This window comes from Taeniopygia guttata, chromosome 8, assembly GCF_048771995.1.
Source record: "Taeniopygia guttata chromosome 8, bTaeGut7.mat, whole genome shotgun sequence".
NCBI classification, from domain to species: Eukaryota; Metazoa; Chordata; class Aves; order Passeriformes; family Estrildidae; genus Taeniopygia; species Taeniopygia guttata.
Genome location: NC_133033.1, coordinates 23,311,294 through 23,335,580, shown reverse-complemented (window position 1 = coordinate 23,335,580; position 24,287 = coordinate 23,311,294). Strand labels below are relative to the sequence as shown.

The 24,287-nt window shown below is 39.7% G+C and overlaps 2 protein-coding genes across 11 annotated transcripts in view; one reads left to right on the top strand and one right to left on the bottom strand.

Annotated features, from left to right (window-relative positions):
* Positions 1 to 17,206, bottom strand: part of RC3H1 (ring finger and CCCH-type domains 1) — a 59,921-nt gene extending 42,715 nt beyond the window's left edge. For 7 of the 10 annotated variants that reach the window (XM_030279408.4, XM_030279409.4, XM_030279413.4 and 4 more), the window contains exon 1: positions 17,031 to 17,204. The gene's annotated coding sequence lies outside the window, so the exon portion shown is untranslated. Of the gene's footprint in view, positions 1 to 17,030 lie in introns of all 10 variants that reach the window. The other 3 variants (XM_030279400.4, XM_030279404.4, XM_030279405.4) reach the window with 2 other exon arrangements.
* On the top strand, positions 16,751 to 23,905 carry LOC115496254 (uncharacterized). Its single transcript, XM_072932982.1, has 5 exons — positions 16,751 to 16,886; positions 16,970 to 17,446; positions 17,588 to 17,843; positions 20,846 to 20,924; positions 21,658 to 23,905. Exons 1-4 carry the CDS (start codon positions 16,751 to 16,753, stop codon positions 20,871 to 20,873), a joined length of 897 nt encoding a protein of 298 aa, XP_072789083.1. The 3' UTR covers positions 20,874 to 20,924; positions 21,658 to 23,905.
* The last annotated feature ends 382 nt before the right edge of the window (positions 23,906 to 24,287 follow it).

The following is a 24,287-nucleotide window of genomic DNA, read 5'->3' as shown; positions in this document are numbered from 1 at the left end:
TCAGGGAAGATATACATGACCAGCTTCATAATTTCTGGTTGATGTTATACATCCCTTACAGCTTATTTAAAAGAGGAAATTATCTAGCTATATATCAAATTAGCAAAATGGTTTCATTATCTACCACCTATAAATTTTTTTCTACCAATACATGATAAAGTCTAGGGAGTTAATAGCAGATAACAGCTCTACAACATGTTCTTTCACTTCAAATTACAAATTCTTGCATTTGTCAATGAAAACTCTAATAGTAACACAATGATTAAACCAGTATTAAAAAAATCAAGGAGAAACCAAACAGATTAATAGAACAAAGGCAGAAGTCACTTCAAAAATCCACAGTAGTTTTCAGGATGGGGACTTGGGTTCAACGAGTCAAATCATCAAGAGCTCTCAACCCTGCTGTCAAGGAGGCAAGCTAGTAATTTGTTTTATCCAGAGAAAACATATGTTTGAAAAAAGCCATGACAAAGATAAAAAAGATAAGCTTGTAGAAGTCTTCAGATTCAAGGGTACAGACAGATATTACCTCTCAGTGTCAGCTAGAAAAGTCACTATTTTTTCTTTCTCATTCCTTCCTAAGATATTCCAGCTGGACTGGTTACAGAGTTGTCCAGGCTGAAGGTTTAAACATAGATCTTTATTAATAAACACAGGTGGGCAGGAATGTGGGTGGACAGTAATTACACAACCAATACCTCATTTTAACTAAAACAAGGCAACACTCAGCTTGTCTAAAATAACCCCAAGTACTAGACTTGAGGAGGAGAAAGCAATTGAAGTTATAATGTTCTGGATCACGGAGACCACTATCCTTCTTTTCCATGCAAGAATAACCTACTGACTGCTACTACAGGCATCTGGTATGGAAAGCTGAGGAAAGGAGAGGGGAAGATCTTGGTGTCTTTATCCTTCCTTAGTCATGAATCATTGAGAAGACCCAGAACAACTCAATGAAAAAGTATTAAAAAAACCAATCTAACAAAAAGATATAAAGTACTGCTTGCCACCCACTCAGAAACCGTTTTTCTCCCACTTAATTCAGCAGCTCTAGTTCTGCTTTCATTTCAATGACACGACAGCTACAATAACATTACAACTGCAATGTCAAACAATGAGACAGAAGGGCAGACTTACAGTCTGGCTGAAGATACTGGTCAAAAACTGGTCAAAAAAAGCCCTCTAACCTATAATACAACCTTTAGTAATTATCCCCCACCCCCTGCTCTCCAGCAAACTTATGTAAGAATTCTGTCTCCAAAAGGAACAAATAACCCAGCCATTTTTCTTTTTTTTTTGTAGTGTACTGTGAAAATATTACTGATTTTTTTTTATATGATAAACTTATGAGGCAAGAATGAAGCAATAGTCTGAACTTCCTCCCCATCTCCTTCCCCTTATGCCCAAGTGTTGGCATTACACTTGTCACTCTCCTATTTATTTCAAACTGACTGGCAGACTTAAAAAAAACAAACATCATATGACAAAAATTCCAGGTGCCATAGTAAGGAAATGCTGAAATATACTTTAAGAGCAGTGTCAAATGAATAGAAATGCTATTGCCCAGCATAGGCAATAAAAGACTACTATTTCTTTGCTATTGAAAGTGTAAAATGGAAAAGTAAAATCCCATTTTATTAAGAACTCCACAGGTATTCAGAAAACATTTTCAGTGTCCACCTGAAATCTTGTCTCAGGACTTCTTTATAGTGTTTCCTTCTTGCTTCTCATTTCTCTGATTGGGAAGTGGCTTTCCTTGTAACTTAGTAGATGTCACCCTCATTTTAAAAATAGATGTCAAATAGCTTCATGTTAATAACATATAATAACTGCTGTTTACATAACTACTCTCTAATAAAGCTTCAGTTATTCTATTTACCTTCAAAGCAATTAATTTTGGAAGATTGCATTTAAACATCAAAAAAAAATCTTTTAATAAAAGCAGAAAGTCAAGAGCAGTGAAAATGAATGAACTTTTTAACAAAACTACCAATATAGTTGCTTGCTTGCCTGTTTAATGTATGAGTTCATTTTAAACATGACCCCCACAAGAAGGGCTCTTTTTTTCTGTGTTACATACAAAGCCACCTCTAGACTACTGTGATGTTATTTCAAAAGGCAATGGAGCCCATCATTTTTGTGGTACATATATTTTATCATAACAGGAGTTCACAGTGACAAAGAATATTTTTTCATCCTCTGAGCCTTATTGTATTTCTATCCATTACATTGTTCTCTCAAAGATTTTTATACAGAATTATTGAACTATATCATCTTCAATAAATCAGCTCCTCTACTTTATGCACCTATTCAGTCAAGCATGTCATCATTTCTGCATTATGATGAAAGAGTATGGCACCATTAGCTTCACAGAAAAGATGCCCATTTACAAACAACATGCACAACAAAATGCTTTTGTGCCCACCACAACACTGTAGTTTCACCAAAAAGTTGAGGCAGGCAGCCTGAGGAGCTGCTAAGAGAAGATAATCCAGGTTTTCCTTCTTTCTCTCCCAGATCAGTCAAGTCTAGCTGCTGAGAGAAATTGTTAAACATTAATTAAACAAGTGCCCTTGTGGCCAAGAAGGCCAATGGTATTCTGGGATGCATTAGGAAGAGCATTGCCAGCTCTTCCAGGGCTGGTCCTACCACTTTGCTCAGTCCTAGTGAGACACATCAGGAATGCTGTGTCCAGGTCTGGATCCCTCAGGACAGGAGAGACCTGGAGCTCCTGGAGCAGGTCCAGCAGAGGCTGAGGAGATGAGGAAGGGCATGGAGCAGCTCTCTTGAGGCACCTGAGCTGATCAGCCTCAAGAGCAGACCCAGGTGAGAGGGGCCCTCATCCCTGTCTGTCCCTGTCTGCAGGGAGGGCTCAGAGCAAGGACCAGGCTCTGCTCCCTGGGACCCAGCAATGGGACAAGAGACCATGGGCAGAAATGGATGCCCGAGAGGCTCCACCTGAACATGATGAAGAACTTCTTTCCTGTGCAGTGACTGAGCACTGGAACAGAGACCAGAGAGGGTGTGGAGTCTCTCACTTGGAGGTGTTCCAGACCTGTCGGGACATAATCCTGTGCCACGTGCTCTGGGATGACCCTGCTTGAGCAGGGAGGTGGGACCCAGTGACCCACTGTGGTCCCTTCCAACCTGATCCACTCTGATTGTCTGAAAATACCCAAGCTGTAAACAACGAGCAAATCACAGCAACTACCTACAAATATGATACTTCAAATGAGATTTAGTACAGCAGCAACAGAACGTAATCTCTCTGAAAAAACTGATATGAGTTAACCACCTTAGTCTTGTGAGGACCCAAGCATCCAGACTCATATTTGCATTCTACAGTCAAGGAAGACCGATACTGAAACTTTACTTACTTAGCATTTCCAATGCATTTTCAAGCATAGGCTTAGAGCAGGGCAAGTTTAAACTACTTTATAGAAAGTATTTTCTGTGCCCATGCTTCATCTCTGCTAAGGACCTAAGCCTATCCAAACCAAATTTTCTTCCTTCTCAAAGGTTCCAAAAGATGCTCCAGATCTGTTAAATGGTTAAGAAGTCCTGGAAACAAGGGAAAAAATGTGGGAAGCACAGAAGGAACTTCAAGGCAGACACTTTTAGCATCAGTAGACTTGTCAAGTTCTTTGGTGTAGTTTCATAAGCAGCTTATTTGGGCAAAACCAGGGCAACACAGACTTTTAATGTATTTCTTAATTAATGGAAACCATCTTGAAAGCGTTAACTAAATTTTCACCAGCTACCTAAATGCTCTTCAGCAATCCTAACAGTAAGGATTCCAACTAACAGGTTGGAATGATGAGAATAGGTGAAAAGGAATAAAGAATATCAGCAATAATTTGTGGAATTGTTACTTTACATTAAACCCACACCAAAATTATTTAATTTCAAAAACAATGCTAGATTTAAGCAATGCTTAATGGAGCAAGTTATGCAAATCCAGCCAAAGCCATCCTTTCAGCTCACTGCAGTTGCAGCACCGAGTGAAGTACTGTCCAGAGAATGCTCTAGCAGTCCATAGCTCACATCACCTAGAACCTAGATGCAAATAAGGAAGCAATTGTAAATTCTACAATAGGTGATACAAAAATAGCTTACAGGGACCAAACAAAACCAGATATACATCTTTGTTTAGTCCTGTAATAGCTTCACTTGCAATAATAGCAGGAATATTAGTCATCTGTGAAACTCATGTTCGTTATCTTATTCTACCTGTTTTAATGACAGAGACTGCAATTGTGTTTTAACAACACAACCTAATCTACACTACAGCTCTGGAGTCATCCAAGGTCAAGAGGCAGCTGTGGCAGAAATGGCACTGAACCTGGAAAATTTCAGCTCTCTTGTTAACATTTGCATAAATAAAAAATTAGCTAGTCAGCACACTATACAAGATTTTCTCCACACCTCTAACAGATTTGATATAAAAATCCAAACAGTATTCAGCACTGACAAGCCTGCTCAAGACTTTTAGGCAGTGTTAAATTACCATTCACACAGGGCTTAAAGTCTTTAAGTAGCAGCAGGAGAGGTCACACAACAGTTGCTGAAAAGCAGGTTAATTCAGGTACATCTGACTCAGAATGTAATTGAGCCTCACTTGCTTTAAAGGATACTGGCAGCCGGTGATTCAATTTGTAGCACTGCTAAAAAAAGCCGTTCCAGAGGCCAAAAATAGCCAGGGGCAATGTACTCCTTTTGAATTAGACTTTTCAGGCAACCTTCAATTACATGAAAAAACTCCTACCCTTAAATATTTTGCAGCCTTTGTGTCAGTCTCACCTTTTAGATTTATAAAAATAGAATATTTTCTTTACAGCTTGACAACATCATTAAAAGTTGCGTTAGTTTAACACAATCTGGCTTTTAGTGGGGGTGGAGGAAGCCACGGAGGTTGCTTCTGAAAGAGAAGATCCTCGAAATTTCTACTATGTCCAGCAGAGCCAATCCCTAAAGGCTCCAATAATGGATATATTGGCTGGCCCAATTAGGGAAGTTAGCAATGCCTCTGTGATGACACATTTAAAAAGAAAAAAGGGAACTCAATTCCTCTTCTGCCTCTCCAAGGGGGGCCACCAGACCCCTTCCCAATGCAAACACTGGGACCATGCTGCTGGGGGGACCATCCCAGTGCCACCAGCAGCACACAGCCAAAACCATGAGGCCGGGCATGTGGCAGAATTGGCACGGTGCCACACAACCGCTGCCATTTTGGCATGGCTTGCAATGAACCTTGCTTGCTTAGCCGCTTTTAGCCAGCCACGCTGTGGACAGAAGGGCAGAAGCAGCAGCAGCAGCTTTTCTTTCTCGTGCCCCGCATGAGGAGAGGCGCTGAGTGGAGCCAGCGGCCGGCAGGGACCGTGGGACCAGCAGCAAGAAGCATGGTGAGCAATTCCCAATGCATTCCCCGGACAGAACCAACCTTTGAGCACTGTGAAACTCTGTAACAACTTTACAGTTGATAGAATTTGAGAAGAAAGGAACTTACGGATACCAACTCTCTTCTGAGTCAGAAAAAAGGAAAAGGTGAAGACATGTGAGGAGAACAACATGGCAATGCTAAGGAGGGAGGCAGAGGAGGTGCTCCAAGCATAGGAACTGAGATTCTTCTGCAAGCCATGCTGTTATTGTTATACAACAGCTTCCCTGTAATTCATTAAGTGCATGGGGAAGATGCAGAATTCACCCACAGTCCATGGAGAAAAAAGGTGCTCACACCAGAGCGTGAGGATGCTGGAAAGCCGTAATCCAGTGAGAAACTTGAACAGAGACAGAGAGAACCCTTGCTTCCAGAGACAGGGGACCCTTGCTTTTAGACTAGAACAGCTCATCCTTAAAAACTACATCCCACAAACTAAATGGCCCACAAAAACCAGCTGTGGTAAGACTGCTTTGCCCATGGGAAGGAGTCACATTGCAGCAGGTTGGGCACAACTGCTTCTCATGAAAATCAGAACCACGTTTGAAAAGTTCACAGAAGACTGTCTCCCATGGGAAGGACCCCACAGCATAACAGAAGAGACTCCTTTTCCTAAACAAACTGAATAAAATATATTTTTTAAGGGACAAACTAACTACAAACCCCGTTTTGTCTCCTTGTGATGTCAATTATAGGAAAAGAAGGGCTGGGGGGGGAGAGAAAGAATTCTCAAGGTTTAATTTAGGACTCATTACTCTCTTTGAATTCCATTAATAGACTTTTCTTTATACCTTTTAATTTTTTAGCCTGTTTTGCCTTAGAGTGTTTTCTCCTAATCCTTATCTCATCCTATAAGCCTTTTAGTTGTTCTTTCCCCCTCTTCTGCTCAACTATAGCAGAGAAGAAAAAGTGAATAATTTTTTTAGGTGGGTACCTGGCTTCTAGCCAGTGTCAAACCCATGACAAAACTACCCACAGTTCTAGTGAGTGGTAACGAAAGGCTCAAGTCTCAGGGTTTCCATTAAACACCTACTCTTAAACCAGTAACAAACATTTCAAGCTTAACCACAAAAATGAAAGCTGTTGCCTTACATTTCTTTTTTTAATAGAGCAAACAACAAAAGATAGTCACGTGTAAGAGAAAAAAAAAAAAAAACAACTCCCAACATCTCAATGATCTTCCTATCAGTAATGGATAAGTTTATTTATTTTTTGCAGAAGCCTCAATTCTACTGGGAAAAAGAATATCCTACATCCTCTTACAAAGAGGTTTTGAATTATAACCCTAGTTATAGAAGGTTTAAGTTGCCTAACTTGAAAAATCATTCAATCAAGAAGGTAAAATGCAATAATCCTGGGAGTAATCTACTAAAAATCCAGTGCCAATTTGATGAATTTTGCTGCTTATGACTTGTAAAAAGTTCTCCTCCAAACAGGGAATGTTGTCTTTTAAAAGAAAGTCCTCTTACTGCTTACTTTGCTAGAGACTTATTCTAAATGGAGCAGTCCACAAGGAATTTCTCATTCCCAGTCTTCAAAGATATATTAATCTCTAAAAACATATTACAACTATATTATTGCAGTATCAGCAACCAGAAGGATGTAAAATAAAATATACATGGGATACAATTTCACAAACTATCCCACAAACTACTGCAAGAGTTGTGTTACTAAAAAGTACACAAATCTCCACAGCATGCTGAACCAGCTTAACTTTTTAAAAGCAAGGGTAAACTTGCACTAATGAACTTTATTCACAGACATTTAGACTTCACTCAAGGAAAACTAAGATAATGGACTAGATAAGGCTTACCTAGTCTAGTATCTTAAGATAAGACTGAAAAACACTCAGAAAGAAAATAACAATAGCTGCAAAATCAAGCACCTCTGTATTTCACTTGGGTGATTTAATTTCCATTAACCATCTCCTTGAAGTAGTGACAGCCCACCATGAGATTTTAATAGGCATTGTCCCAGACTGCCATAAGACTACAAGTGTTTGAGCCTTTACACACCCTGACTGCAGTGCTACCTTTTCCAGAACCTTGAGAGTACAGAGTACACCTCATTGGTGTTTTACAGTTATGGCACACATAGACAACTCAGAAAGATCATTCCATTTTTCAAATTTCCTATTTTTAAGAGTCTTAAGAATAAAAATTTTTACGAGTCTTAAAAATAGAAGTCAGCTGCCCATTGCACCACTGTTGCTGCAGTCCTAGCCATGACAAGCCAGACATGTACAGCCAATATTTGCATAACTTGATAAATTAAATTTCCTTTGACTTGTGTTGTATGTCTTGTTAACAGCAGATATCCAAATACACAATAAGGTACAGGAAAGGAAAACTAGGCATTGAAACTCTCTTAACACCCATGCACTTCCCTTACACATATTTCTGTATTCTGCCACTTGCTGTTTTTGGAACAAAAGCAATGACAGTATGCTAAAACCTAGTGACAAACAATTCAAAAGAGAAAATTCTACAAATGGGTAAGCTGTAATAGCACTAGTGTATTCCTCATAACTGCACTGGGAATTATTCAGCATGCAAAACCTTAAAAGAACAAAGTATTTAAATGTATTTATTAGCATACTCAAGTCACTGGATTTCCATAGGCTTACTGTCCATTTTTATTCTGTAATGACAACTCACATAGCAGCTTGTCACATCAACATCACTGACTATTCCTACTTCTCAAAAGCTACACCAAGTTTCTGAAATTACATAAATGAATTATGAGATGTGCTGAAGGAAAGGATTGCTGTCACTCACTTCCCCATCCTAAAGGCTCCCAGTTACCATCATATAAACTGGTAAATAAACAAGGGCTTTTTCCCCCCTTTTGTCCTCTCCTGGGGAAGAACAAGCCACATTTTTATTTATCAGATGAATGAATACCTGTATTACTCACAGGAAGACACTGTAGAAGGCTGGTTTTTTTTTTCAATTGAGATTTTAGTTAAAATATACCTGTGACTGTTTTAATACCTGGTGAGTAATCCTGACTCCACACCCCTTTCCTCTCCTGTAGTGCCTAATGCGACAGCCACATCATCACATCCTCAAATGCCAATACCAAGGATTTCTGTGGAAGCCTTTTTTCCTGGTATGTCCTGAAATCACCCAAATCATGGCCAAGCTTCAATTGACACAGCTCAAGTTCTGTTCTCAACCGGTCTAGTGATCTAAAAACTCACATAAAAACTGCTGTGAGCACTCTCATAAAAACTGCTGTGAGAATTCTCCCCAGAAACACACCCACAGACATCCCCACCCCGCCCCTGAGTGCTATTTTGTTAGAAGCATTTGACAGAAAAGTTCCACTGAGAAAGGAGTGACCAGAAAAGCTTACTACAGATCTCCAGTTATTGAAGTCATGCAAATTCTCACACTTACAGAAAATCAGAAGGGAAATATTGCATTTCTATGAACTACAGTGCAGTCATTGACACTTAGGTTATTCTGCCTTAACTGATGAATTTCCAATACACCTGGTAAAGGAATGAATGCTAAAAGAAAAAAAAAAAAAAAAAGACTGAAAGCTACTTGCCAGTGCTGATATCATCCTATTTTTATTTTTTCCTTTTTGCAAATGCTACAGAAATGAGAAAGAACATCATGCATTAAGGACAGATTAAAATTTTGCTAGGTTTCCCCCCACTAAGAATATATTCTGCAAAAAATCACACTGCTCAGAGAGAAGATAAGTCTTAAGTCTAGTAATAATTAGAGAAAAGGGGTAAATTTGGTATAACTTAAGGAATTTATTTTGACTGGCAACCAACTGTGTCTTTTTGCTTCCTGGTTAAGGTGTTTGAGAGCTTTGTGCACAGCCATTCACTTCATTATTTTAATAAAAATAAGAAGTATCTTGCACTCCAACAGAACTTTTATGCCTACAGGCAGGTCACCAGTAAAATGCTAAGCAGCATCACTGAAGGGAAAAATGAAAAGCTCAGTTTCCCTATGCATTTTGGCACAAGTTAGAACTTGGTTATTCCACATATCTCCACTCTCACACTGCTATCAACAGGGAAGCTCTTCTAAAAACAGAGATGGGATGATTTAGAGGGTTTCCAAACAGAGCCAACCCTTACTTTGAGCATATTTTCTGTGCACTGAAATTATTAATGTCCCTGAAGATTCTTAACACAAATACATCCTTAAAATGGAAGAAAATGTTCAGGAGACAAAACTAGATGGAATCAAAGCGAGATATCTTCAAACCAAGAAATGGCTTTGTAAAAACTACAAAGCAGTGGATAAGCAGCATTACAAGGTAGCATGAAAGAGGCATATTCAGCCAGCATGATTTAATACAGCACACAAGTACAGGAAACTAACAATCCACACACAGGTTAGCAAATCCAGAAGACAATCCTGCTGGCTCACAACTCTTCAGTAAAATCTGACAATAGCTGGCAACAAATTTTAAATAGTCTGGTCTACTCCAAACAACCAAAGTTTAAGCAATTCTCAGTGCCCTGAATAACATTTTCTTTCCACTGTTATGATTCACTTACAAAGAAGTTACAGTGTGAACCTTCTATCCATAAGGCCTGGTTTAAACAACGAAGACTAAAATTCAAATTGACTATAGGTTTTTGCAGCACTAAAAAGGCCTGCTTTCTAATTACTTCTACAGGAGGCCTAACACAATTGAATGGCAGAATGACTCATAAAACAGGAAGGACGGCCTGAATGTCTTTGGTTTAACTAACCCATCTCATCCATCTCATCAGGCCAGTTTAGCCTAATTTATTTTTATCTTTCTCCATGTCTCCTTTCAAATTTACAACAACAAGGTGGTCACAATGCTCCCTAACTGTTCATCAGTTCCAGAGGAAGCAGTGATGTTTCAACAATCCTCAGTAAATTCTAAGAACAAAGAGTACCACAGGTTGCTCCATGATCCAAACCACCCATCCTGCAACTCTGAACTACAAAGCAACGAACCTAAGAGGCAATAAACCATCTCTGTTACCTGCATTAGCTGGCTGAATTGATGAGTGGCTCAGACTAGAACAAAGTTAAATGAAAAAAAAATATAAGAAAAATAGAGAACACCAGAGAATCAAAGATCATTAAAGAGAAGAGGTAAAAAAAAAAAAAAAACTCCTACAAAGAAAACAGAGCATTTTAGTAAGCAAAGAGATAAAGACTCCTTAGAGAAAAGTTATTTCAAGTCTGGAAAGGTACATCAGAGAGTGGTATTTCCTTTGCAATTGCTTCACTAATTTATGAGACTTTGCCCTGTTCTCATCTATTTTTGATCCAAAATCCACATCCCCTCCAAGCAAGTCCAACAATTACTGTCCTTCAGAGCTGCTAAATAAGAGCAAGCCATTTTCCAGCTTCCAAAACATTCTGCATTTTGTCTACCCATACAATAATTAACAACAATGCAGGTGCAAGTAGCAATTTCTGTATGATGACAAACAGCTATTCATCAAGACCTTTCAAATGTGATTAATTAGTTCTGTTTACATTAGGGGACCAGTGATTTGGGATGAAGCCCCTCAGACACATCTAGAACCAACTTCCCAGATGCTATGTTAAACAAACACCTGCTTAGCAGAGCTCAAGAAATACACATGCAACATCATACACTGCTGTGAAGATTTTTCATTTGTAGACGGTGGAGGCTGAGGCTTGCTTCACAATTCCTGCTCTTTTCCATACATAGATTGTAAAGCAGGACAGCATGTTGCTATTTCCCATCTCCTCAAACCACCTCAATGTGTGGCACAAAACCCAAGCTTGATTTTTGTACAATGAAACAGGAATTTTTAATTGTGACACCCCACAAACAGAGATGATTGCTTCACTGGACTTATAAGTAGATTTTTCAATATTTCATTAGCATAATGTTCACTTATAAAAGCAGGGAACTTTTTCTACTAAGCCTCCCAGAGAACAGCTTATATCCAGAAAGGTGAGATTTAATTATTGTTAGGCCTGCATAACTGCCAGAATCATTAATGGTCATAAAATAATGTTTATGCATCATGCTACAATTCAGGAGTACCACATAAGCTAATCAAACTCACTTTCTACTGTTGGTTACAATTTGCTTTCCATTAATTTCAAGGTCTTTCCTTTAGTTCTTCCATCTTAGCACAGAATTGAAAAAAAAACCCCAAAGGACAAAACACGTTATTTTGCTGTACTGTGAGCGTCTGGATAATGAAGTCCTAACAGTTCAATTTGTTGGTATAGTTCTAACATCAAATAGCACCTGAAGGACTTCCATTCTAAAGTTGTAACAAAAGGAATGGAGGTTAAAGGAGAACAAGCTGAAAGTATGTGACTTACAGGAAAAGTAAATCAACAGTAAGAGTTTTATTTCCGTGACTTTTCAAGGTCATTTATATTACACAGTGACTGCAGTAAGACATGGAGAAGTTACTAATTCAAGCACAATTGCTACAAAAAGTGAAGAGTGCCAAGTCATTCTGAGTAACGCTTATTCTAAAAACAAAACAAAGCGAAAGTTAAATGCTACTGAACACCGTGGGAGTGTTCCACAGAACTTGTTTTATTAACAAGCAGGTAATTAAGACCATCCTCTGTGGCATGAATTTCAATTCATAAGCTTTGTAATACCTTCCCTGTACCTTACTCCTTTTGCCCTAAAGACAGCACCTAATCTTGAGTTGAGGATCAACACTGGCTGACAATTTATCAAAAATATTTAGTTGCAAGTCTCTGAAAACCTCCACTGCACAGCAAAAAGGTGAAATTCCTGCCACTCTAGTACATGTTTCCTTTGTAAATAGCAAGGAAGTTAAAAGTCGTAGCTGAAAACCCTTCCAATTTGCTCACTATCTGAACTAAAGTAATTGCTCAAAATGAGTTCAGGAGAAAGTGCTGAGAAGACCTTTAGATCCAAGCTAGAAACATTCCTGCTCCATCAGCTGATCAACCAGCATTTTGTTAACAACAACAGGTTTAAAAACAACCATACCTCAACTTTCAAAGCTTATTCTGACAGGGTCCAATATACACAGAAGCATCCTGAAAAATAATTACATTGGTAATGCCCAGAATTTTATTTAAGATTAACAGCCTGCTTTGAAAGAGTATTTAATTAGACAATTTTAAAAATACCTATTAAACTGGACAAGTAGACAGATAAAACCAACCAGGCTTTCCATATTAAAACAAAAAACAAACAAATAAGGAACCACCTGCGAGTTCTCATTTGCCCAGCCTAGCATATTTCAGCTACACCAAACACTTTTTTTCTTCAGTTGTCTTGTAGCTGAAGCTGCCCTGTCTCAGATCAATATAACATGCAAACCATAAACACCAGAAAATCAGTAATTGAAAATTAATACTTCAAAAAGTGGTTTTGCAAGCAATCTGTAGTGAGAGGAGTCTATTCAAAAAGAGGCAAGAACAACATGTCCTTATGGTGTTTTTAGTGACCATGGCTGGAAGGCATAACTCAATAAATCCTCCAGCTTCTGCAATATTGAATTCCAGACTCACCATAGTGCTCCCCGACACAAACACTCTCTTCTGTGTTCTTTGTATCAAATTACATGGCAACTCTGTCACAACCTATGTGAAGCAAGTGAAAGATCTGTTTCTCCAGCAACACTTACACTACTTTTCAGTATAACTGCGTTTCTTACGTAGCAGAATAAGAAAAAAAAAGTATCCTTTTATGTGTCAAAACAATCCTTTTCCCTTGTCTCCCCTCTCCTTCTCACATCTCTCTCTCATATGAAGATTTTTGCCCGCATTCCTAAAAATATCTTGATTCTAACAAGGTCGCTTACACTGTAGCTTATATAGGCCTCTACCTCCTTTGTACAATCAAGTGATAAAGAGAGATCTTATTCTCCATGTGATTTTTAGGATTCCTGAAATACATTTTTTCTTTTCCTAGGGGAAGAAAAGCTAACCTAGCATATGGGGCAGAAGCTTTCATGTAAAAGTCTGCATAGGATGTCTTTTGTATATGCATATATGCCTTGATGCATATAAGTCATCCCTACCCACTGAAAGTTTCCCTTAGACCCCTGCAGCTGCCTTCCTTCTCACTCCATTAGGAAGTAATCTCAGTGTGTGGCCAGGACACCCATCACAGCTGCACAAAAAAACCCCTCTACACTTTCTAACACAGAGCAGTGCACAACTGCTACTGTCTCTGACAACACACATTTACAGCAAATTATTTACAATTCTTGTTATTTCTATCACCAAAATCTCTTTCTTCTCTAGCTGATAGCACCACATATGATGCTACCATGCAGTAACAGGAAAGCTGTTTCCTCAAGCACTCTAGCCAGAAATTATTTTTATAGCAAAAAATCTATTTATAAGAAGCCATCAGGACTTCTGCACCTTCTTGCCCATTAACACACTTCCACAAATAAAAAACCTCATTAGGAAATTAGTTAGCCCGTGGAAATCTAATACCATTTCAATTTTAACTGTACTGGTAATGAAGAAAATGAGACTGATGCAAAAAGTAATTATCAAGAAATGCACTCCTTCAGCAAAACAGTCTGACACTGGTCAGACTCAGTGATGGGAACTGCACCTAATTCTGGGTACACAGTGGAACCTGTGCTCAGAAAGGAAAGTAATATAATTAAAGTAAGCATTTGTGGCTTCCCTTCTCAGCTAGCAGAGGCCCTAGACTTCATTACTGTAACAAAGCCTACATGGAATCTTGAAGGTCACACTGAAATTTCAGTCAGTGCACTGTGTTTATATAACAATCTTTCACAATAGCAACATGTTATATCTTTTTTCCCCTTATGATAATGGTTTCCCATTTGTTACCTAGTACAGTCCAAGACATGAACTTCAAACTACTAATTCCCCTATGTTTATCTGCCATGTACTTGGAGTCAGATTTGAGATTTGTTTTTTGGCCCACCAGCCAATGTTACTTGGGATGCTCCAGCAAACAACCACCTGATTTACTGGGTGTGGGAAAAACCACCACAAAACCACACAGACTTTCATCTGCAAAATAATTCCACGAGTCTATGGTGGGAAAGGAATTTTGAATAATGAGTAGGTTTTGCAAAAAAATACAAAGTTTTATAAAGATCACCTGCTTAAAAGATAGCTTATAGAGTTTTTTGCATCACTGTTCTGAGATTCTTGAGAAGTTTGGGAGCCTACATGCAGATGAGTTCTTTCCTTCTAATTCAGCTTTACATGTCATACCATTGGAAAGGTATGACTCCACAAGCTCTTTCAAATGGCTGAAACTTTTTCTCCCCAGGTATCCAGCATGTAAACCAAGGTCTTGGTGCAGAATTGAAAAAAAAAAAAAAGTAATTATCCTTCGTATCACTACATATTACAGACTGGGAAAGGTCAATTTCCTAAGTATCACAAAAAAACCTTTTACAGCACTGGTTAGTTAAGAGATAGAGATCCTAATTAAATGGGATGTCAGTTTTTGCCATCCATATCAAAGGTAGCCAGCATCGCAGCATCGGTGTCACCTAAGACTTCTGAACCACATATGAAGTAATTTAAGCATTATTATTTTAATATACACACTCACTGAATCTCAACTTCTGTGATGCTTAATTCAACAAGATTGATAATGGCTCCACCCAGATTGCTGGTGAATCATTGGCAACACATCAGAAGTTTCCAAAAGCATTCCTGCTCATTTCTCTTCATCTGCATGAGCACTTTTATATAATAATACATGCCTCAAGATGCCCCTAAATTAAACTCTGTGATATTAATGTCTGCCATTTCCAGATTCATATGTTTATCATATGTCCAGCTTATGTTCACTGGAACAGTAGTTTTTTAAATTATCAGCATACAACAATCCTGTCAGAAATTTCTAAAATATTTCACTTTAAACAAAGCTAGTTTAGATACAAAGCTGACCAAAAAAAAAAAAAAACAAACTCACAAAAACGAACAGCAAAACACCAGAAACCATACAAGTTACTTCCCACTTATGTCAATGAAGGTTCCTGCTGCTCGTAAGTGATTGAAAAACTCAAGTCTCTGGTTGTCAAAACAGACTGCTCTGATGGTACCTGCCTTTCTAAATTTCCCTCCAAGCAGCCTGTCAGGCTGTCTGCTTTGACAGACCCTTTTCTAGGACAGGAAGGCAAAGCCATAAGCTATCACTGGGAAAGGAAAACGTGCCTGATAACATCTGCTTCTGTTTATGTTAGTGGGAAGCACAATTTCATTATCAGCATTGTGTATTAATGCACTGAAGAAAGCCATGGTGCTCCTGGTGAAGCTTAGAAACTGGCAATAATGTACAAATTGCTCCTGAACACAGGTTATTTATATAGCCATGAAGTCCCATATTAGCTTCATTGACTTCAAACACAGCAATACAGACATTTATAGCTGACAAAATTAACCACCTCCACATCCTCATAAGCCTGAAAGAAGTAAGAAAACATAAGTTTAGGAATACATTAACTTCTGCCTCAGAGTACTCCTGTATTATCTCACATTTCTATAGCCAAATAATGTGAATAGAGTATAAATGCTGCATTTATCTTCCAGCAGAGTCACTAAATGACAGCACTGCAACACCAGTTACAACGATTAAAGCAGCTCAGTCACAATACAGGTTACTTTGAACCTTTTAATTATTTCTGCAAATTTTTAATTTTTTCCCCCCACTTCAGCCATTTTCAATATGGCAAAAAAAGACAGAAAACCGTAGCTTCTGCTGGAGGAACAAATGATTTGTCACTCGTACTTGACTAAAATGTATAAAAATAAGATACACACTCTGGACAAGAAGGCATGTAGATGTAAACAAAACATTCGCAATTCCTAGGAGAAAAAACCAAAACCTGCATCAGCTCCCTGCTTTTAAAAGAAGACAGACCTCACAATGGCTTTTGAAGACAAAACCTGACACCAGGACATTCCCAACCATCAAAGCAAATTAAATCCCAGCTATACCAACACCGCACCCCCGGCATGAAACCCTACCCACTCTGTGGGTGTAATCCAACAGCCAAAACAACGCCAGAGTGGAAAAACTAGTGCAAGTCAGGGAGATCCTGTGCGGTTTCACCATCGTTTGTCCCCATGCAGAGGGAGCCACGGCCACCTCGCTCTTCCCTCAGGCACGACAGACAAAAGAGCCACAACCCAGGGCGGAGAGGTGTCCCGGGGACGGGTAGGGCTCTGCCATTATTTTCCCTCCGTCTCTATTGTTCAACGCGACACAGGGACGAGTTTTCTCGCGCAGAGGCAGGCAGAACCCCTGGAAAAAACGACAGCAGGCAGAGGGGGCACACAAAAGCCGCCCGTCCCTCTGGCGCCGCAGCCTGAGGCGATGCCGCCTCTCCCCACCCCCAGCCGGACCCAGCCGCTCTCCGCCTCCCCCCATCGGGCACAGCGGTCCCTCCCCGCCCGCCCGAGGCGTTCGGAAATCGATCTCGGCAGGAGCCCGAGGCCTGGCAAGGCGCAAAGTCACGGAATTGTTAGAAGTCGAAAGCACCTCTGGAAATCATCTCGTCCCAACGCCCGCCTCTCCGCCTCCTTTCTCGGCAAGGCGGGCAGAGCTCTCCCGCCCTATTGTTCCCCGCACCCCGCGGCGGAGGCAGCGCGCTCACCACGCGGGCCGGGCTTCCTGCAGCGCCCACCGGCCCCCTCAGCTCCGGCACGCCGGGGCTGCCACAGCACCCTGCTGCTGCTCCTCCAGTAGTACACGCGGGCCCCGGGGCAGCGCCGCCATCGCCCGCCGCCGCCCCGCTGCCACTCCGGCAGCGGCCATCTTGTGCGTCGACTGCTCGTCTCACCGCCCACCTCCCTCCCTCCCTCTCTCTCCGCACCACCCGCCCCTTCCTGCGCCCGCCTTCCCCCGCAACCGGGACGCGACCGGGCGGGACGGGACGGGACGGGGAGAAACAGCCGAGTCACGGCCCGGAGCCCGTGAGGGCAGGCCGGGGGAGCTATCGCCCGTCTCGGGCAGGGTACCTCGCGCTCCCTCAGGGACGGTCTCCAATGTCAGATGCCTTCCTCCTTTCAGGTGGGGTCTCTTTTCCCCCCCTCCCACCTCCTCTTGTCATAGCGGGCTCGGGGGTGGAGGTCGAGGCTTTTCACACACGGAGTGGCTCCTGTGTTTTGGGAGCTTGCTGAAGGCCCCCGCCCGCCATTTTCTCTCCCTCAGGAACCTCTGTTGGCGGACGCTACGGTTGCCTCATGCCATCACACCTTATTGCTTCAAGCCGGTTACTTGTCATACTTCAGGGAAAAATAACACAAATTAAGTTCCCTCTTACGTGGCCGTGCAGGGCAAAGCTTTCGCGGTTTTGCCCGCCATTCCCAAGTGAAGGCGTAGAGATGGATTGGGTGCTGGAGAAGGTCCTCCGTAGCTTTGTGTGCTGCAGGACACAAATCATCCTCAGCTTTAACGAATATCACAGGTAAGATGTTTTGGGATCCTCCAAGCTTTCCTGTGTCACAGTCAGAACTAGTTGGGATACAGAAGAAATTTTAAAACGCAATTACAGAATGTCTTGCAGTCACTTACATTGCAGCATTTACTAAGCACGTCAGTTTAAAATTGTTACAAGAGCTAAGTATTTAGCATCAGGACATTTCAAGGTAACATTCACTTTATGCCTGTTTATGAGAATATGAATATGGTGTAAAATTAAAAGGAAGCTATATTTAAAGAATAAAAATGGTATTCAGTGGTCCCGTTTTATTGCCCATCTATTTTATCACATCTATGCCCAGCTAGAGGCTTTGTGGGATCAATCCTGCTGTGATGCCTTGTGCAGGATGCTGTGCAAGGAATCGGCGGTGCTTTTCTATTTTCCTTTAATAACATTGTAAGGAGCACCCAGTGTATTATTCAGTTCAGCATCTGAAGTGCATCATTGCATGACCTGGAAATAAAATATAAATAGGACATTGTCAAGTCAGAAGCAGCCATGCCCAGAGCCAGGGACTCAAGAGACCAGGCCTGCAAAAGAAAGCTGGGTTGTGACATGCAGACAGAAGACAGAAATTTCTACACACACAAAAAAAACTACATAGGGCAAGGTTACTCTTCAGCTTCTATTTCTGACTCTTGTACTGACCACAGACAGATGGTCATTAACTTTACAAGAAATGTGATGCTAGTAACTAAAAGTGTTATTTCTATATGTTTTACTAAAGAAATAATCTCTATTATTTAGGCTTTTTCACCAAAACAACCTTAATATTAATCAAGGATCAGTGTTTAAATAAAATAGTATTAAGAAAAGCTATTAATTTCTGAAAACAGAGTTTCCTAGCCACAGTCAAAGGCATTGAGATCTTACGAACACAGAAGATTAGGATATTTACAAAGAGCACCTTTGACTTAGCAAAAGTTTTCCTATGAGCTAGAGAATAAGTGTAAATTGGAAATGGCCAAGGCCAGACAAGACAGGGCTTGGAGCAACCTGGTCTAGTGGAAGTTGTCCCTGCCTGTGGCAGAGTTTGGAACAAGATGAACTTTAAGGTGTTTCCAACCAGTCTGATACTCTGTACCACAGAAACTTTCCAATCAACAATTGCCATCTTTTGCAAATGCCTCTTTAAATGTTACAGTAGAAACGTGGACCTTGTTGGAGTTGTCAGTGTCCTGAGTAGAAGCACAAGATGGCATTAGGAATAGCTAAAATGGTAAGTGTTCTTTGCAACCTTGGTTTAATGTCACAGAAGCTGGAAATGGTCAGGGCCTGAATCCTGTTACTTCCCAGTTTCTAGCAAGTGACTGTACAGTGTTCTGATGTTCTGTTCAGTCTGGGTTTTAATATTCCAGTCTGGGGACTTCTACCACTTTGTCTTTTGGTTCCTGTATTGTGGAAAGGTTTCATTTTTCATGTAGTTTATGTTTGCCCTCAACATTTAATTGCATTACCAGTAGGAACATGCTAACAACAATTTTCAGTACCATGGCATAGATTACCACAGTAATACATGGTTGAAATTTAAAGAAGTGGGATATGAAACCCCCTATTGTTCTTATTATGTAACACTGCACAAATGAGCACTTTAATTCTCAAACTCTACTTTAGACTTCCAGAGTCATGCTTTTCTAATGTTTATTCTTCATTATGTTTTCTGAAAGTTCAGAAAATTGTAGATTAGCTTCTTCTCTTGTTGGGATCTGATCCCAGTAGATAACTTAGATTATTTTTAGTATCTGCTTTCCCCAGTTATGCAGCATTTCTTCCTGCATGATACACTGCTTTTAGCATTGGAAACACAAAATGTTATTTGTCTTTAGGATTACTGTTTTCAAATATCACTTCAGCTTATCATTAAATCAGCTATAATTCATCTCCACTTGTTTACGTTGTTCTTTCTTTTATGTTCTTAAAAACCCACAGGAATGAGTTTTTATTCTACCGCATATAGTCTCAATTTTCAATTCGTTTGTCTCTTTTTTTCCCATCCAAAAGGGGATAATGTGTAGGCATGATTCTAAGATCTGACATTTGTGTCCACACTAGTAATGTTCTTCAAATTTTACATTAAAAATTACTTCCCATTTTAGCCTCTATGACTGAGAGAAATACCTAAAATATCAGTGTAACTGTCAAATGGTATCATGTCACCATTCAATTCTTATATTACTCCTTCCATATAAAACTGCTCTAGAGCTGAGGTACCAGGATAGCTGTCTTTAAAAAAAGAAATGTGTATTTTTTTAAACGTCTTGGCAGTGTTTCAGTTTGCTATTTTAGTTAGCAATGCGACTTGTAAAGCTGATAATAAAGGAAAAATTCTCATTCTGAAACCTGTGATATCAGAATGGAAGGCAAGAATTAAATACTTCTCCAGGTGGCTGCAAGCATTTCACACAGTGAAGATTCTTGCATAAAAACCACAGATTATAAAAAAGAAAATCCTTACCACATGATGCTTGACCATCATGTTAAAACCATCACTTTAACAAACCTTAAATTCCTGCACTTTTATAAAATTCCACTGACAAAAGCAGAAGACTGTATTCATCCAACATAATCATTGAAAAAGAATCCGATGTTCATTAAAGAGCATGCTGAATGTCATCCAAGCCATGGGATACAGATGCTACTATTTGAGCTAGTTTATATGCTTATTTTAAATAATAAAACAATGTTAGCAAAATCAGCCTTACACTGTGGACATGCTAAGTATCTCCAACAGAACACACAAGATATCAATTTCTGATGTATAAAAGAAGCCTAGAGGATCTAAAGGAATGTCAAGTCCATATGTGTAAAATGTTCCTCCTTGAAAGCTTCTCTCCCAAGCATTCACAAATTCACAATTTGCACAAATAAATAATACTATATAACCCACCAAACATCAGATTGGTTTAAAAAATTTTTTGCTGTTCTTTGATGCTGTTCAGAATAAATTTGTAAAATATCAATAACATTATTAATGTTTGTGTTTCCAGCCTACTTGGACTGCGAAGGTCTATATAAGTACACCCTCTGACTGCAGCTGCTGTGACAAAAGAAGAAATTATAAAGAAGGTAAGAAACTCATTTTGATTATTTCTTATTAGAGGTTTCACTTCCTTAAGCATCCCAACTCATCATCCTTGTCCCACTGGTGTTGTGGGATGCAGAATGGTGATTCAGGAGTATGTGCCCCAGATTCTCCTCCTTATTGCCTTTTTTACTTACATGTCATTGCCTGCTTTGCTGCAATCTCAGACCTTCCAGTGTCATTCAGCACATCTCCTCTCTTTTTGGGATAAAAATTTTGAAGCAACAGAAAGAACAAGAATTTGCAGCAGAGCAAGTCTGTAGTTCCACTAGGCAGAGCAAGGCAGAGGCAGTACCACACCACATCCTTGTCACTCCAGTGCCCTCTGCTGAAGTGACCATGGCGTTCCCTTGGCGTCCGAGTCCCTTGGGCAGGGGCAGGAGCCTCTGCCAAGTGCCATATGCTCCACCTCTTTATCTTGCACTTCACTTCCTTGCTGTATGTCCTTTTCTATTCTGTCTCTACAGAAAAGCTGAAGTATGACCCCTTATTTCCTTTCCTTGCACCAGTGGTACTTTGGTTGAAATTTGTTCTTTTCCTTCATAGCATTGCAGCATCACATTTTACAGCAGCTTCTTAATGAGCTTAGGAAGGTAACATATATGTTGGGATGATAAACAATTAAGACAATTATATTTTGTAAGAATTCCAGTGTGTGTGTGTATAAAGCTGAAAAACACCTAAATTAACAAGGTAATTTTTGTTCCTTTCTGGCAGGTGTATTTATGTACTGTAAAACTGGGAGAAAATGAGAGACAGGTAAGGTAGTTAATACCTTTGCTTAGCTGCATGTAAACCCATAGCCTTATTCTTGTTTTGCAGAGTAAGCAAAATTGTAAAGGTTAAGCAACTTTTCATGTTCACATAGCAAGGAGTGGCAAGATGATGAATGGTCTGGCCTCCTGTTCCAACGACTAGACCTTGTGCATCCTCCACTCTTATGCAAGTTACTGTAATTGCATTATGACTAAAGTGCCATCTGAATAATTTTACCAATAAATTTCCCAGGGAAAGCACTCTTACCACATGTAATAGGTAGGACTATCTTACATCTCTGTAATCACATCACATTTCTGCAGTAAAAGAAAATGTGCTGGTGGTTTCCTGGAATTATCCTTGCTTTGTGTTATCCCTAAAGACTCCAAGTTTGGTACTTGGAGAACACCTGATACAAGACAGGACTGTCAATTTCCACAGGAAAATCAAGGGCCAACCTTAGCTAATCCTAACACATGAGTAATTGCATAAAACATGTTTAGGTGTTTTTATATTAGTGTGGATCTCAAGGAACTGCTGCTTATTCAGATCTCAGTTCTCAGAGATTTTATTTAAAAACCATATTGTTTAGGAAGTTACAGAGGGACATGTTTTAAACTCCTTAGTGGCTTTTCAAAAGAGATATGTAAACAAAACTCAAATTTATAATACACAAATATATATATATGTAATATACATATTTTTATATATGTAGCTGCAGCATATGCTGGAAAAAACAGTTTAAAAAATATTATTGTCAGTAAAAACCCATCAAAATTTGTTTAGGTAGGCTGAGATTATTTTTTGGAGATAATAGCTGTATAGTAATTTCTGTTAGTCTTTTACCAGATTCTACATATTATGTCTTCTTTGTCAGGCACACATGCAAACCCCCACCTTTTTAATAAGAATTTCCTCCTCTAATTTTAAATTTCTTTTCAGCACAGTATTCTCAGTTTCCTCTCATTACTGTACTGGTAAAAAGCTGTTACACATCATTCTAGCAGTTCAATTTCAGCAGGAAACACTGAAATTTCTGTATTGTAAATATACAGTACAGTTTGTTCCTGGTGTGTATGTTCTTCTGGTTTTAGTAAATTTTTATCAAGAATTGCATCATTAACTCTAACACTTAAAGATTTTGTTTTAATTTGATATTTCAACTATTAGTTTTTGAACTCACCTGAGAAGATGACAGATTTTGTAAAAAAAAGTTGCTATCTTTCTGTTATTTACAAAAGATATTTTCAAGCTTTCTTGAAGGTTTTTATAATCTTTATGTCATCATTATGACATGTCATAATGTTCCCTACTCTTCTTTGAGTCTAGCAGGTGAAAAAAGCAGCATTTACAAAAGAAGAAAAAGGAAAATCACTAGAGGATATGTGTAAGTTGAGTGAAAGTTAGTAACACTGGAATTTGGTCTTATTACCAGACAGAAACAGATAGAAAGAGATAGTATTTGTGGTTTGGTGAGTTAGCTATTTTTGATGTTATTTTTCTACATAAGCTACTGACATAATTGCTAAATAAAAAAACAGTGAAAAGATCGGAACATCCTGTGAGCACAGATAGAGCTTACATTGTGTACACATTTTTGAGATATTAAACTGATTTATTTTTAGCAAGTGTCATCAATTTCTCAGAGATGAATCGATTCTTTTTATATGCTCATTGAGGCACATGGAACGCACAAGTCTTAGCCTGTTAACAAATGCCAGCTATTTTGAGAAGCACACTTTCTCTTCCGTTAGGGAAACTTCTTGTTTTTGTACATAAGGCCACAGTATCTCCAGTCTGCTTCTCCCCAGTGTTTCTGTGGCTTTGCTAGGCAGACCTGTAGCATCCCATGAACTCTCCCACCTCGGTCAATTCCCAAGTCATCGGCCCTGGCAAGGGCAGTAACTACTCACCATAGAGTCAGTCCCCCTGGGGGAAAAGTGGTTTCCCGTTTGGACTTCTATGCCGCAACTTCCCCTGTGTAACTTCCCCTGGTTTCTCCTTTCCCTGCCCCTCACTGGACTGGTATCCCTGGTGGCCACCCTCCCTTCCCTGGAGACCAAACCCCTCTGCCCAGCCCTTATCTCTGCCCACCACCCCTTCCCCTTCTTAAACTGTCTTCTCCACGTGGTCGTTCTCTTTTTTACCTTGCTGGGTTCCCTTCAGCCACACGTGATATCCTCCGCTGGAATAAAACCCTGCAAAAAGAGCCTTTCTTGCCTCTATCACTGAGCCAGCTGCAGTGAGTGTTGATTGAGGGTCTGGCTGTGTTGCCTAAAGGTTATCTCAACTTGCTTTTTCAGAGGAGAGGCTTGTTGGGGACAGATTATAGGCAGCAGTAACCACTACTCCAACACCCGCATTTTTAGACATTGTTACCGGCATGAAAAATATGAGCCATAAAATAACTTACTCACCTTCCTTCTGAAGTCTCAAGTCTTTACAACTTGGATGTACTTAGACTTTAGCAATTCGATATCAGAAGGTTGTTTATGTGGCAGTTGATTACAGACTCTCCCACACAGCTGTTTTTCTTACCATTGTTTCCATTAACATTGTGCTCTCTGAAAAGAAAAAGGGAAAGAAAAGAA

Excerpts from the sequence above, each read along its gene's own strand:
- LOC115496254 (XM_072932982.1), top strand. The coding sequence starts at position 16,751 with ATGCCGCCTCTCCCCACCCCCAGCCGGACCCAGCCGCTCTCCGCCTCC. Across the intron at positions 17,447-17,587 it reads AGATGCCTTCCTCCTTTCAG|GAACCTCTGTTGGCGGACGC; the intron begins GTGGGGTCTCTT and ends TCTCTCCCTCAG. Across the intron at positions 17,844-20,845 it reads AGCTTTAACGAATATCACAG|CCTACTTGGACTGCGAAGGT; the intron begins GTAAGATGTTTT and ends TTGTGTTTCCAG.